Source organism: Schistocerca americana, chromosome X, assembly GCF_021461395.2.
Source record: "Schistocerca americana isolate TAMUIC-IGC-003095 chromosome X, iqSchAmer2.1, whole genome shotgun sequence".
Taxonomy (NCBI): Eukaryota; Metazoa; Arthropoda; class Insecta; order Orthoptera; family Acrididae; genus Schistocerca; species Schistocerca americana.
In genome coordinates this window covers 620,942,563-620,959,262 of record NC_060130.1, presented here as the reverse complement: position 1 = coordinate 620,959,262, position 16,700 = coordinate 620,942,563, and the positions used below count along the sequence as shown (strand labels likewise).

The following is a 16,700-nucleotide window of genomic DNA, read 5'->3' as shown; positions in this document are numbered from 1 at the left end:
GGAGAAAGGGCAGCTGGGAGTGGATAGGTATGAACAACTTATAGCAGTGGACTAATGGGTGTGAGTTACATTTAGGGAAGCTTGTGGGAGTTTGAGGTGAGTTGCATGTTGGAAAAAAAAAATAGTGAATATGTTTGCGTGTCAAAATTTTTGGGAAAAAGGTGCTGAGGAAAGTACCCCACTTTCAAGTCACACCCTTTGTAATATTCACATTTTTTGTGCTCTGATAGGAGCGTTCTTCTGCTGGTACCAAAACAGTTGGAAAATACCCCAGAACAAATTCAGAATTTTGATGGTGGTGTTGGAGTTAGACCTGTATATTCTGGAAAGTGGTTTATAGTGTGAAATCTAATTTAACATAAACATACAAAAAGCAGTCTTTTAATTATTTGTATGTTTTATTTTTAAAATGAAGATAAGATGTAATTGTCAGTTTGAAATGCTAAGTGTTTGTAAGGCACATTACTCACAACAAAAATATTTGTCTTCTGAATGTTCTTTTTGTGTTAGCTTTATGAAATTTGGAATGACTGTCCTAGAGCAAACTCTGAGTATTCTGTGGAATTCAGCTTTGTACATCTGCAATATTCTCAATATTGTGCATGCTTCAGGAACTTGTGAGCAGTTTACTGACTTAGGTGGCACAATTTTAGCACACTGTACCACATTCTGGATGAATGACATTTAAAGTCCCATGTGGCCAGCCTAATTGAGGTTTTTCTTGGTTTCACTAAACTGATAGCGGCGAATGCTTGGGTGTTTCCAGTGAAAAGAATTCAGCCAGTTCCCTCCACCACCATTGTCCAACCAGAGCTTGTGTTCTATCTCTAATTATCTCATCTTGAAAGGGAAATTAAACCTTAATCTTCCTTGCTTCTCAGATGGGTTGCATTGAAGAAAACACTGGTGGAAAACACGTGGCCACTAGCAATAGGAAAAAAATCATTTTATTTTGTGACCAAATTCGGTGGTTGTTTTTTTACCAATTTCAGTGTTATTTTTGTCAAGTTCAGTAGTATTTTATTGCCAAATTCATTTTTCCCTGTCACTGTTACTTGCCAATTTCGATGCTTCCCCCCTCCCCTTTTTTGTGATATTTTTTCTCCAATTTCAATGTAACTTTTTCCAATTTTGTTATTCTTTTTGCCAAATCCAGTGTTATATTTTTCCAATTTAGGTGTTTACACTTTTTCAGTTTAGGGTTTTATACTTTTACAGTTTAGGTATTATTTTTGACCAATTCCAAGGCTATTTTTTGCAAAATTCGGTGCTGTTTTGTTATCAAATTAGGTGCTATTTTGCCTGTTGCACTGCAATTTCTTTGCCATTTTCTGTGTTACATGTTTTTTTTCTCCAGTGTTTATTTTTTTCAATTTTGGTGCTCTTTTGTGCCAAGTTCTGAATTAGCTTTTTGCCAAATTCATTGTTACTTTTTTGTGAAATTCAGTGTTACTTTCTTGTCAGATTCAGTGTTACCCTTTTTAACCAGATTGAGTCTTACTGTTTTCCCAGATTCACTGTTTCTTTTGATAAATTCGGTATTTTTCATCACTGTCACTGTTATGTTTCTGCCAGTTTCAGCATGTTTATTGCCAAGTTGTATACTTTTTGCCAAATTTAGTGATTTTTGCCAAAGTCACTCTTAATTTTTTTATCAGTTTCGGTGCTTTTTTTGACATCACACCTTAATTCGTAACATGGGACATGAACTGTCATTTTAATATTGTAGATGAACTTCAGCCTTGAGGAAAAAAGAAGGCAAAATGCAATTTCAACATTCAGTACATATCAGCTACGAATATTGGTAGACTGTCGTCTTCAGATTTATAACATTTTTATACAGGAAAATTATAAATTTCACTAATTCCATAAAAAATCACTGATGTTACAATATTTTGCTGAAAACTGCTAATTTCATGTTATGTTTCATGTTATCATTATTGGGAAATTTTCCTGTCCCTTACCTAGCACAGTTCATTCTCATTAATGAGCGAAACTTGTGTAAAGCTGTTGTCACAATTTTGTATTCATAATGATTGTAATATATTTTACTATGTGTGGTGGATGAGGATCAACCTCTACCTCTACCTCTACTTCTACATCTACATCTGCATGGATACTCTGCAAATCACATTTAAGTGCCTTGCAGAGAGGGTTCATCGAACCACCTTCAAAATTCTCAATTATTGCACTCTCGTATAGTACGCAGAAAGAACGGACATATATATATCTTTCTGCACGAGCTCTGATTTGTCTTATTTTATCATGGTGATTGTTCCTCCCCATGTAGGTCAGTGTCAACAAAATATTTTTGCATTTGGAGGAGAAAGTTGGTGATTGGAATTTCGTGAGAAGATTCCGCTGCAGTGAAAAATGCCTTTGTTAAATGATGTCCACCCCAAATCCTGCATCATTTCAGTGGCACTCTCTCCTCTATTTTGCAATAATACAAATTGTGCTGCTCTTCTTTGAATTTTTTCGGTGTACTCCATCAATCCGATCTGCTACGGATAGCAGTATTCTAAAAGAGGACAGACAAGCATAGTGTACGCAATGTTCTTAGTATAGCAGTAGCAGAGTTATCATCAGAGATAGCAGAGTTATCATCAGTAATCATTGAGGGCAGCCTGAAAAGCAATAAAGTGTAATTTGAGACATCGAAACTCCAGTCCAGGTAATTTGGCTGCTCAAGCATTGGTTATCGTATTTGTCTTTCCTTTTGATTTATGTGCTGTAGTTGTTGACCTATTGCATAGGAATGACATAATAAATTCTAACTGTTTTTAAATTAATTTTTAAATAGTGCCTTTAATTTTCTGTATCTTCAGTATGCTATACCTCACATAAATTGATCAGTTATTAGCAAAAAACGTCGTTACTTGCATTGTGCGAAAACTGGGAATGAATGCTCTTGAAAAAATGCTACATATGGCAAAAGAAAAGGGCTTAGCATCTCTGCTTCACACATCTTGTAACTTATTTCCTTATCCCCATTGTAAATTTGAATTGTTATCCTTTTATGTATCAATCAAAACAACACACATTGATTTACTATGAGAGAAAATAACCACAGTCCAAACCCTAACCAATGACATACCACATGTAAACTGCCTGTATCAGGAAGTGGTAATCTAACATAAGTCCTTTGATCTTGTGAGTGACGTCCTGTCTTGATTCTGCCTCTTCGAAGTCCAGTCACACCCTCCCCACCTGTCAAATTGACTTGTAGGACAGCTACCAGCATGTTGCTCACCAGCATATGAATTCTGATAACAAATATGCTATGAAAATAACACTTCGGACAAGTTGTTACACCTGTAAATGACTCTAAGGCAAATCTGGTAAAGGCTTAATGTATTGTTAAGGCCCAGTGTTTTATAGGTATGCAATTGTTACAGCAGCTGCACAAAGTCAGAATTCACAGTGCTCTTTGGAATACAGCTTTTTACGCTCACCCTGACACTACCAATACACAAGAGAAAGTTACTTGCTCCCGAATGCACAATACTAATCTGCCGCAGTTCTGCTATGCTTTGAAACCTGTGCCTGCCACACAGTTGCTATCACACAGTTACCACACCGCTGGCATTTTCTCAACAAACACAACATAACTGAATCCTCTCCCTGTCACAACCAAAGGGTCACCAGTAGAGACTGGATTATATGCATTTGCATGTTGCATATTTGGCTCCTTTTCACTGGTTATTGCATATTTTAACTAAAAACTAGTGACGATGCATATTTGCACTCTATGTTTACAATATTTTAAAAATTTAGATGGGCATTCTCTAGCTCGATCTAGTTTTGATGTCTCACAGATTGACCGCAACATAGAAATGCGTGCAGTTGCTAACCAAGAGGCAGGCCACTGCCTAGCAAAATCATTACAGAAGAGGAATAGGAACAGGTGGGCCATGCCACCCGAAATAAGAAACATTGTTTCAGGGATAGCTGACGATCCTGGAACATTTACATATGATGGAATTTTTTTATATTGTCGAGTTTGTTAGAAAACCGTTTCATGCAAAAAAAAGTTTCAAATAGACCAGCATATCAAGATAAGTCTTCATATCACAGGAATGCAGAAGAAAGGGCCATGACAACAACTTCTGACAAGAGCAGGTTGCAGTAGCAGGGGTTTGTCTGCAGGTAACCAAAAAAGTCGGTGTAACATGGATCTATGTGAAGCATTCATTGCAAGCAATATTCCTCTTCACAAAGTTACAAACCCTATCCCCAAAGGCTTCATGTGCAAATATTGCTTAAATCAAAATATACCAGATGAATCAACATTGTGTAAAAATTACATACTGACAATATTTCCAGAATCTTCTGCAGATGGAAGGGTGTTTGTGTTTATTTCAGATGCTGCTCCCTGTATGATCAAAGCAGGAGAAGCCCCACAATTATTTTATCCCAATTTGATTCATGTGATGTGCTTTGCTCCAGGAGTACATCGCCTTGCTGAAGAAGTATGTTCCACGTTTGTGAATGTAAATAAACTGATGTTATCCACAAAGAAAGTGTTTCTCCTGATCGCATCAAGACTTTCAAAGAAAAATTACCGAATGTTCCTTTACCTCTTGAACCAGTGGTAACTCATTGGGGTATGTGGGTTGAAGCTGTGTTGTTTTACAATGAACATTTCGAGGCCATTAGAGGGGTAATAAATGACTTCGATAGTGCAGAGGTTTGGCAGTTCGCCAGTACAAGGAAGCTTTAATGATTCCGGTATTACAAAAGCATTGCTGTGATTAGCTCTTCTTTTTCCCATGTACCTGAAGTATTAAAAAGCTTGAAACTCAAGGTTTAGAGTTGAATGAATCTATTCAGTTAATGTTAGTTATGTTAGTGAACTTCTCTTTGCTGGAGGTGTTCCCTAGAAAACTTAAAGAAAAGTTTGAGAACATTTTAAACAATAACTCACGCTTTTAACTCTTGTGCCAAAATGATAGTTTTATTAATGGGATTGGTTAACTTTTACTAGAAACACTAAGTGCCAACACAGCACCCAAATTCAAATACTGCCCAGTTACCTTAGTTGATGTAGAATGGTCCTTTTTTGCTTATAAAAATGTTTTGAGTGAACAAAGACACAGTCGAACTTCCGAACATTTGGAACAGTACTTGGCCATTTATGTTTACAATAGTAGAATAATGTAAAACAAATTGTAAATGATGCTTTGGTCCAGTAGTAGTAATTAAAAGTTAAAGCTGTTCAAAAAATTCATGATTGTAAGTTGTTTTTTAAATTAAATATTACAGAGTTTTGAGCATGCCCCTCTGTGTGCGATATATCTTGATGTTGGTCCTGTATGTATCAATTGTTTCACTGTAACTCACTCGCATCACATCCGATTGTTACCAACGGCAATAGCAAAGGAGGAACAATTATTGAAACACAGAATGCGTCCCCATTTTGCAAATTTTTAGAAAATAATCCCGTAAAGGCCCTCTTCCTAACCTCAAGAGAAAGTATTCAGAAAATTATATCAGCATTCTAGATGTACAGATTTTACGTGTGGCTGGTGCTCTTACTTGTAATTGATATGCACACGTTTGACTTTGAGATATAATGCATGCAGTAATTACCTTTTTTTATTTGATCTTGCATATTTTGACAATTTTCATCCATTTTTTAAACATTTTTCATGCATATTTGCACGCATATTTTAAGGTTTTTATGATGCATATAGTCTGGTCTCTAGTCATCAGTGACAATAAAGTCACAACGTTGAGGCAGTAAATATTGTAATAGCAAAGACACCAAACTTATCTACTTGAGTTGTTGTAATGGTTTCACGACTCATAAGCTTTTCGCATTGCCAGACATTGTCTAAGTCTGTGAATTTGTCACCAATCAAAAATACTTATAACCACCAAATTCACATCCTTTGCGACCTGCAAATGTATTATTTATGTAATATGGACAAAGACAAAGCATATATTGCCACAACTGTGGAGTTGCGTTTCTCACCGTGCCCAATCACTTTAGGCTACCCCCATGTTCCCCTGAACAATGATGTGTTCTCGCCATTGCTGCCCATTCTGGGCAAGAAATCCATTCCACCATCATCTTTAAGAATTGTTAATGTTTCTGATATTAAAATACATTCCATCGGTAGCTCCATGTGATACACTTGCTGAATGAGATCTGTCAGAATTTTGCCTATCTTCTAACTATTACAGTTCATTATTTACCATTTATTACTTTTCCTCTGTCTTTTTATGACACTTTGGGCTCTTCCACCCAGTCAGAAGGAAGGGGTGACTGCTTCTGCGAACCACTCTGTATTTTTGCTTGGGACACACTTGATATCCATCAGCCTGTCTTCAAAACCTTCTCAACACTGTGGCTTCATTTACTCCCCAGTGACTTGCATTCCCTTGACCAACACAATCACTCTCTGCAATGATGGCAGAGCTCACTTGCCTCTATCACTTGTGAATTTAGATTGATCTGCTGGATTAAAACCTGAATATCTTGTGATTTGCTACTTGGATCAAGTTGCAGTCTTCAAGACAATTATTGTAATATAATTTTCTGTAGATTTAGATATGTTTAAACTTGTTCAGTTCTTTATTTATGTCAATTTATCTAATTACGAACGAGACATATGATGAATGTGTACATGGACAGGCATACCACTGCCACATGTCAGTGTAGCACAAGTGATCACATAACATGATTTTGTATACATCTCTGTTGCAATGCATCAGTGTTGCCACAGTTCTCTAGGCAACTGTTGTTTTGTCACCTAGCTTCAGAACAGACAGCAGCCATTTGCACTTCACAGTTGAAAGCTCGCAACACAGCTTTTAGCTGTCAGCGCTCTTCTTTCACTGCACAAAGTATAACTATGGTTCCTCGCATGGATAGAAATGTTGTCAGCCATAAAAGTCTCAAGAAAAAGAATCCTCAACAGCTGCACCCAATCGGAAGATGCATAATGCCCAGCAGTTTGATTTGTATTCTCTGTCCTTTATTAAGTAGGTATGCAGACAGGAAAATTGAATTGGGTAAAATGCAGCTGTAAACGTCAGTGCATGATTAGTATTTGATTCAACTGTTGCCCATCTAACTTAACACAATGGGATACCACTCACATAAAATGGAAAACATGTAAGACTACAAATAACCACATTTCCAACACAGAAATGTTTCACATGACAAAGCAAGTGAAGTGATGCAATGGTTAACACACTAGATTCGTATTTCAAAAGGTCAGTGTACTAATCTCCCCCCCCCCCCCTCCCCCCCCAACATGTTTTGAACTGGGTTTTCCAAAATCATTTCAGATGAAAACTTTTCCTTCTAAGCGACTTGAAGTTCCTGTGCTGAATGCTTCTATCTTGTGCTACTTCCTGCCAATTATTTATGCACATCTTGTTGCATATTGTTATAATTTCATTAATCCATGTATTCCTTGGGTCTTCCTTTTGGTCCTTTGTTAAATGACTTCTCCATGAATATTCTTGAACCATCTTTCATTCTCATCAGTTGGCCCACCCTTTAAGTCTTTTGCTATTTGCTTTGCTCATTATTGTTGCTTGTTGTGATAGCATTTGGCTTTCTGTGTTGTGTCATTTCTTCCAGCTTCGCAATTCATTATCATAGTATGGACCAAAGTGTTTCCTATAAATTTTGTTTTCAGATACTTGTATGTGGTACAAACAACTTTCTTATTCATTTGTGTCTGGTGTGCTTCCATTTTAGTGCAACTCCATGTTTCTATTCCATAAGTTAGGACTGGTCTGATAATTGTGTTTTATAGTTCTCATTTTAGTTTTCCTTGACAGCAGTTTCAGCACTAGAAATTTTTGTGTGGAATAGTAAACTCTGTTAGCATTTTGCAGTCTCATTTTCACTTCTGCTTGTCTCTGATTTTGTTTGATTATCTTTACACCCAGAAATTTGAACTGTTCAGTGCATTCGAATTTATGTTTGCCAATTATTAGATGTGAATGGTTGTCTTGTTAATCTCTCTCTTTTTGAACTACCATGTATTTCGTTTTCTGATCATTTACTTTTAGACCAAGTTTAGATGGTTCTTCTAAGACCTCCACGAATAATTGTCTGATCTCTACTTCACTTTTCCAATGAGCGCTACGTCATCTACATACACTAAAATGTCAACTTTATTTCTTTGGCGTATCCCAGCAAGTGGTAGTTTGAATTTCCTCTTTCCTCACAACTCTCTCCCAGGCTACATTAAAGAGAGGAAGGGGTAGAGGATCTCCCTGTGATTAGTCCAGTTTTAATTTTTGAATGGTCAGATTTTATTCCATTTCACAAAACCCTACTTATATTATCATCTATGCACAAAATTTATTTATTTTTTTTTTTTTTTTTTTTTTTTTTTTTTTTTTTTTTTTTTTTTTTTTTTTAGGTAATTACACGAGTTTAATTGGAAATCCCAAGTCCGTCATTACATTCAGCAGGCTTTCCTGTGAATGGAGTCATAAGCTTTTTATAAAATGGTGGGAAAATTAATATATTTTTTGTTTACATTCCCATAGTCTTTCATTTATTGTTTTGATTGCAAATATATTGTCAGTAGTGGATCGCTGGCCGAAGTGGCGGTTCTAAGCGCTACAGTCTGGAACCGCGCTTCCACTACGGTTGCAGGTTCGAATCCTGCCTCAGGCATGGATGTGTGTGATGTCCGTAGGTTAGTTAGGTTTAAGTATTTCGAAGTTCTAGGGGACTGATGACCTCAGAAGTAAAGTTCCATAGTGCTCAGAGCCATTTGGACCATCAATAGTGGATCCATTTCTGCAAAAGCCATTTTGATAATCTGCAGTTATATTTTATGCCTATGGTTTCAAGTGGTTTAGCAATAAAAAAGATAAAATCTTATAGTTTGTGTTAACTAGTGATATTCCCCTATAATTTCTGAAGTTTCCTTTTTTATGTAAAGGGACTATTAATGCTTCTTACCGTTCTGTTGGTATGGTCTCAGTTTTACAGATTACCTGTATCAAGTGGGGAAAAGGGAGGAAAAAAAGCATGAGTGCAGTGCTTCTCCTCCATATTTTAGTATCTCAGCTGGAATTACATCACTCCCCACTCCTTTGCTATTTTTGTAGGTGTTTTGATACTTCCAGCACCGCTTCATATGTGGTTCTGAAATGTGGTCATTATTAGGGCTGCTGCTGGAATTTGTAATGGGTAGTTATGCATTAGAATCCTAAAACAGTTCTTCCAATAAAGTTTCCCATCCTTGATCAAATGAACTAGGGCTTTATCTCTAATGGCCTTACCATCTATTGGATGTTATACTTTAACCATCTTTTCTTTTACAATAAAAAAGGCATATAGGCAGATTCTTAGTACTAACTAGCTTGCTTCTTATGTGTAAACTATGTAAAAAGAGGGTGGTGATTTTTCTGGAAAACCTGGAATCTCAGGGAATTACATTTTACATGGAAAAATCAGGGTAATCTCAGGAAATTTCAGAAATGTCTAAAATATCAGGAAATTGTGTGTTTTTAATCTAGCATTGCAATTTAATTTTATTGAGCTTTATAAATCACAAATTTTGAAATACTTACTCTTCCAAAATGCATCCTTCAAAGTGCATTAATTATATGAATATTATTCCATATAAATTATTGATGTTTAGAAACTGCAGTTAAACTACTCCTTATGGCTAGTATATATCAGACAAGAGGAAAGAAAAGTTGTTACCGCGAGATTGTGTTGTTCCAGTCGGAAGAAGAATTTTACACTGAACAAGGAAATAATAATATGAAAAGAAGAAGAAGACAAAAACTAAAAAAAGTGAAAAAAGTTAAAGGTCAGATGTATGTATCTCGAGATCTGAGATCAACTGATATACCAAGAGAATGCTGGACAAGCTTTGGATATCTGGTGCTCATTGAAGATGCTGATACACACGTAGTTCCACAGCAAATCATAGAACGTTCAGCAAGTTTGTGCCGTGCCAAGCTTACTGTTCAGGAAAAAAAACATACTATTGTGGAGTGCGGGCAAACCATAATCATATCGTAAGTACTCTTTAATGACAATTAAAGTGCGCTCTCTCTCTCGCTCTCTCTCTCTCTCTCTCTCTCTCTCTCTCTCTCTCTCTCTGTGTGTGTGTGTGTGTGTGTGTGTGTGTGTGTGTGTGGGGCACACACACTGCTTACTGCTATTGCATATCCAGCACTGTTACTACTGCAGCTGTAAAGTAATGTTACATGTGTTTTGGAATAACTTGTGAAATAATTTTAGTAAATTAGTTATTTTCATGTTCCATGGATCATTTTGCACGATAAATTGTCATGATGTGGATCGAGTCATTTTGTATTAATATCGCAAATTAATTTGTACATCTATTTGTACTCTAAACATCACCATATAATTATTGTTTTTTTTCCTTGAAATGGAAACGATATTTACAGATTGAGTTAGCAGTTCCTACCCACCAACTTTTACACATTAAAAACATAAAAATTCTTCTACAGAATAGAAGGTGTTGTCAAGGAGAAACTTTTTCAATTTATTGTCAAATTTTACCTTGTTGTCTTTTAGACATTTTATATCACTGGGTAAGTGGTCAAAAATTTTTGTTGCAGTGTTGTGCACCCCTCTCTGTGCTAAAGACAACCTTAATGTTGAGTAATGAATGTCATTTTTTCTTCTAGTGCCGTAATTATGTACCTCATTGTTCCTTTTGAACTGTAGTGAATTATTTACAACAAACTTCATGAGGTAATAAATATACTGTGAAGCAGCAGTCAGAATGCCCAACTCCTTAAACAGATGTCCACAGTATGATCGTGGGCGAGCACATTTTTGGGCAATGAAGACCTTTCATAAAGATGAGTTACCCCAGAACATTATTCCATATGACATTACTGAATAAAAATAGGCAAAATATGTCAACTTACTTATTTCTCTCTCCCCAAAATTTGCTATAATTCTAAGTGCAAATGTGGGTGAACTGAGTTGTTTTAGGAGTTCCCAAAAAAAAAAAAAAAAAATTCCAACTGAGGTTCTCGTCAATATGGACACTTAAAAATTTTGAAATTTCCGCCCTATGTGTTATTTCATCACCATGTGTTACACTTGTCACTGGTGCAGTACCTGTAGAGGCGCAGAACTGAATATGATGTGTCTTTATGAAATTCAGGATGAGACGATTCGCAGAAAACCAGTCAATGATGCTTTTGAGAACTTTGTTCACCATTTCTTCCATTTCTGTATGTATACTGGTGTCATCTGCAAAAAGAACTAATTCTGCTTGTTGTACATTAGACAGTAGGTCATTTACATATATGAGAAACAGTAGTGGACCTAAGACTGAGCCTTGAGGAACACTATACATGATTTCTCCCAAGTCAGAATTATGTCCCTGGACTCTGTTGGTTCAATTACTACTAAGTACAACTTTTTGCATTCTTTTGGTTAGATGTGACATAATCCATTGTTTGGCTACACCATAAATCCTGTAAAACTTCAATTTATCTAGGAGTATACTATGATTCACACAATCAAATGCCTTGGATAGGTCACAGAAAATACCTACCAGTGCTATTTTGTTATTTAATGCTTGTACGAGGGTAATCCCAAAAGTAAGGTCTCCTATTTGTTTATAAGTACATAGACCTGTTTATTTCTACATTGGTTTACATGAATTTACAGCTTGAAGATTTAGCTATTTTTTGACATAATCACCATTTCTGTCAATGCATTTTTGTAGACGCTGTGGCAGTTTTTGTATGCCCATGTCATACCAGCTTACTGCCATGCTGTTCAGAAAGTTATGAACCTCTTCTTTCACCTCATCATAAAAATCGTGATTTCATTGTAGAAATAAGCAGGTCTATGTACTTATAAAAAAAATAGGAGACCTTACTTTCGGGATTACCCTCGTAATATCTGGTGTGTGATCATGAAAATGGCATTCTCAATAGAGCGACCGTTCTGAAACCCAAACTGTGATTTGCTGAAGATATTATTGTTGCCAAAGTGAGATACTATTCTCGAATACATCACCTTCTCAAAAAATTTGGAAAATGATGTCAGCAATGAAATAGGCCAGTAGTTACTGACATCTGTTATCACCTTTCTTAAAGAGGGGTTTAACAACAGCATATTTTAGTCTCTCTGGAAAAATACCTTGAGTTAGTGATGCATTATATATTTCGGACAATATTGGACGTATTGTATGGAACATATCTTTAGTGCTCTATTGAAAACACCATCAAAACCAGAAGAGGTTTTATTCTTGAGAGAATGTATGACCCTCTTAATTTCAGAAGTATAAGTTGATGGTACATTCATATGATGTAATTTTAAGAGAGTTACTTCTTCAACATATTGCTGTGATCTCTCTAGAACTGTTGGTCCCTATGCTTTATACTATGTTTAAGAAATGATTATTAAATACATTTGCTACCTGTGACTTGTCATTTATAGCCCTTCCATTCAATTCAGTAGTAATGTTATACTCTTCTGTGGTTGGTTGTCCTGTCTCTTGCTTCACTATATTCCATATTGCCTTAACTCTGTTGTCAGATGTACTGATTTCTGACATAAATTGCATGTTCCTTGATTTTTTAACAACCTTTCTTAGTAATTTTGAGTAGTTTTTGTAGTGTGCAACTACTGCAGGGTCTCTACTTGTTCTTGCCAAAAGATAAATTTCCCTTTTCCTTTCACAAGATCCCTTAGTGATCCGTGGGTTTTTACATGGATGTTTAATGTCCCTTCTGATTAGCTTATATGGAAAGCTATTTTCTAATACTGATGTGAATTTATCATTGAATACATTAAATTTTATATTGGCATTTAGTTCTTTTAAAATTTCATCCCAGGTTGTTTCATGTAAACTACTCTTAAAAACATTTGCCCTGTAGTCATTAATGATTCTGAATGACTTCCACTGAGGTATATCCACACTGTAAGGCAATATGTCATTTATCCTGATTAACTGTGCATCATGATCAGAGACAGAATTTGTTTCTGGGTAAACGGTGATTTTCTTGCTTTGTGCCTCATCAAAGAAAACATTATCAATTAGGGACCTACTGCCTTTATCCATCCGTGTTGGAAAGTTAACTACTGAGAGCAAATTGTAAGATCCAAATAAGGTTTCCAGATCATTTTTCCTATCAGAATCCTATAGAAAAACTGCTTGCTGATATCTGACAGACAGCGCAGTAAGGAATCCATGTTCCTCATAAATAATTCAAAATTTCCCAGTGGGGATCTATATACTGTTACAATTAAAAGTGAACTGTTTTTCAGCATTAATTCACAAGCACACACTTCTGTGTGCTGATCACTACAAAATCTGCTTGCATCAGTGCTTTTGAACTTGTGTTCTGTCTTAATATATGCAACAACTCCTCTTTTTCCCTTATTAGTTCTGCATGAGTAAACTGCTAGACTGTAATCTTTTATATGTAACTTATGTAACCCCATGGTTATGTGGTGCTCAAACAGGCATGGGATGTCTATCTTTTCTTCTAAATTTTGCAAGGAGGCAAGAAGCTCTTCCACCTTAGTACTCAATCCTCTAATATTTTGGTGGAATAAGCTAACCTTCCTTTTCTGTGCATTCTTGTGGGGCTCTCCTGTTATAGCGACTTCTTTCAAAACAGGGTGCCTGAAACTTGATTCTAACTGTAAAAAATGTGCCCTCTGACACCAGTAACCACAGGGACCTTGCATTGTGTGATTGTGCCCCCCCTCCCGTACATTTCCTGCAAGAAGTTCAGCCAATGTATTTTTCCTATTCAGGTGAGGGCCATGTCTAGTATAACCCCACCTCCCAATTGTAGTAATGGGCACTGCACTCATATGAGAATTCATTTCAGTCAGCAATAACATGCTCAACTCAGAGTTAACACGACCTACACCAGTATCAACCCATCACTGGTCATGGAGCTGCAGGATCTCCATGAAACTCACATTTGTGTGTGTAATTGCTACTCCTATTTTATCCAAGTCACCCTTAATGCTGTAATTACTGTTATTAGCCAGGGTGTGTACTACTGCACCTACTCTAATAACATGACCTTCTTTGCCAAAACCTTTGCACAATTTTGATGTGTCCTATGTCACCTGGCTAAGGTTAGCACTTGGCTTTACAATACTTGTGACCTAGTAACCGTGCTCCTAACTTTTCCTGCACCATCTGGCCTACAACCCCTCCCATGGCTACTACCTAGTAGCAAGACTCTTATCTTCCTACTCTCTTTTGGTACTGACACTATGCTGAGTTTCTTGGCTAGAAGCCTGCTGCGCCCTACTGTAACCTACAGCTCTATGAGGCTCTTCCCCTCCTACTTCAGGTAGCAAGCCAAATTAATTCAGTGTTGATAGCTCAAATGTAGAAGTTGGTTGCTCAAATGTAGAAGTTGATGAGCTGTTCCTCTTTTGCCCATTGCTTGTTACCTTTACCCAGTCCAGTTATAAATTAATTTGTGAGGATGATTAATGTGTTCTTAAATGACCATTCTCTTTCTGTTATCCAGTTTTGTTTAAGTATATTAAATAAAGTCTCCTAATTTGCAAATTAACCATTTCTGTAAGGTAAGCATATGTCTACAGTTCTGAAAGCTACACCCCATATTTCCTTCATTTGAAATTCCATCTCCTATTATCCCCCCTCACCCCCTTCTCTCTCTCTCTCTCTCTCTCTTTCTCTCTCTCTCTCTCTCTCTCTTTCTCTCTCTCTCTCTCTCTCTCTCTCTCCTCTCTCTCTCTCTCTCTCTCTCTCTCTCTCCCCCTCCCTCCCTCCCTCCCTCCCTCCCTCCCTCCCTCCCTCCCCCTCCCCATTCCCCTCTTTCCTATCTCTCCCCCGCCCCCCCCTGCCCAGATGACTGTTGTGTCACTGTGTATGTGTTCTTATAGTGTTACAATGTTAGCTAATTTGTTACCTTTTTTTCCACAATCACTCTTTCATGCACAAGGAGCCTCAATACAGTGTGTCCCAGAAGGAATTGTCAGTATCCAGGGATATGGCAGAAAGAGTCGTCCAAAGCAAATATTAACTATTCCTTCTGGGACATCTGTATATTGTTGTTTTTTATTTTAATTTCAATTTAGGCTGGAGAAGTAATTTTTTTGTTTATTTATGTCAACAGTAGTTCAAGAGACCTAAGATCATTATTTATTTCCCTCCTTGCTTATGACAATCACTTTGCTAAAAAACACATCTACATCTACATTTATACTCCGCAAGCCACCAACGGTGTGTAGCGGAGGGCACACACCAGTAACTGTTGCATGGAAGTGTGTTGCAGTGTGTTTTGTGGCTACTTGATGCACATGCCACATTAATAACAGTTGATATGGCTTTTACATCTTTGCATATACTTAATCACTATACCTGTGTTTCCATGTATAATGCACAATGTACAAACACATGGAATATAATTTGCACTGTTCACATATATTTTAAAGAAATTGGTGAAACTGCTTCCAAGAATAAAATACTGGTCCAGATATGTAGCGGCGGACTATTAATGTAATTTTGGCATCGTAAAGTAAAGTACAGTCAGTTTAACTTTGTGTCAGTATGGTATTTTGGGGAATCAAAATTGATTTGTATACTTAAGATAGTATAAAATAGTGTTGAAAGTTGCTGCCATGTTTTTATTGTTGGTGAAATTAAAGTCTACATACGGTGTTATAACGAAGCTGTTTAAACTTTTAAAAAGTTTGGAGAGTGAATTAGTAAAAAACAGAGAAAAGTTAGGATGGTGGTTTTAATGCTTCAAGTATTGTACATAGACACCCCCCCCCTCCCCCCCCCCCCTCTCACACACACACACACACACACACACACACACACGTACATTTGAGTATATTGTACAGCATGTTGATACGACATGTGAAACTTTCAGAAAAGTCCTTCTTATGGATGTTGCTCAACTCCTGCATCACAGTTGCACCTTCATTGGTCTTGTTGAACCTTCAGGTACCCACTCTGCATTTTGGCATTTTGTGGTAGGATCATATTGATAACACCATATCTCATCATTTGTGATGACTTTTTACAGAAAAGAATTGTTCATGGTTTTCGTTTCAATCAAGTCACAACAGGCATCTCCATGTTTGGTTTCTGTTCAGAAGTCAAGGTGTGTGGGACAAATTTTGCACACTTTTTCTCTTTTTCTAAACATTCTAGATGATATCTTGAACATTTAATTTAGAGATGTCCCCTTTTTTTGCGCCATTGCAATTTGTGACACAATGACAGTAAAGTGCCTGATGCCGTATGTCCATTACATAACACTGCCTGCTCATGAGTGAATGGTCAAATGCACATTTGTTGTTTACAGTTGTTACTTTAAACTGCCACCATAGTTATTGCACTAGTGTTGTTTATATGTCAGGAATAAAGTCCGTCACAGATTTTTCTGGATGGTGTATGTTATATGAGAAACTTCCATTATTGTGGATAACTATATGGGAATTAATCATATTGTGAATGGGTAGTAGGTCACTACTTCAGCTCTTAAACAGAGGTTATAAGAAACTAGTATATTCAGATGTACGTTACCCTCTTTGAGCTTTGTTCAGTGTTGCCTTGGTAGCAACAGTTTTTAATGTGGTCTTTGGCAAAGTGTTTATGGGAACAGAGACAAAATTAGTCAATGTAGCAATAATATATATCAGCATCTGTTGCGACTGGTAGTGTCAAGTCACTCATCCATCTCCCATTAGCATGATAAAAATA

At 36.7% G+C, this 16,700-nt stretch overlaps 1 protein-coding gene across 2 annotated transcripts in view; it reads left to right on the top strand.

Moving 5' to 3' along the window:
• LOC124555731 overlaps positions 1 to 16,700 on the top strand; it is a 139,748-nt gene that overhangs the window by 93,628 nt on the left and 29,420 nt on the right. For both annotated transcript variants that reach the window (XM_047129752.1, XM_047129753.1), the window contains one exon: positions 9,713 to 10,011. In XM_047129752.1, the coding sequence (XP_046985708.1) occupies positions 9,713 to 10,011 (299 nt within the window). The remainder of the gene's footprint in view (positions 1 to 9,712; positions 10,012 to 16,700) is intronic.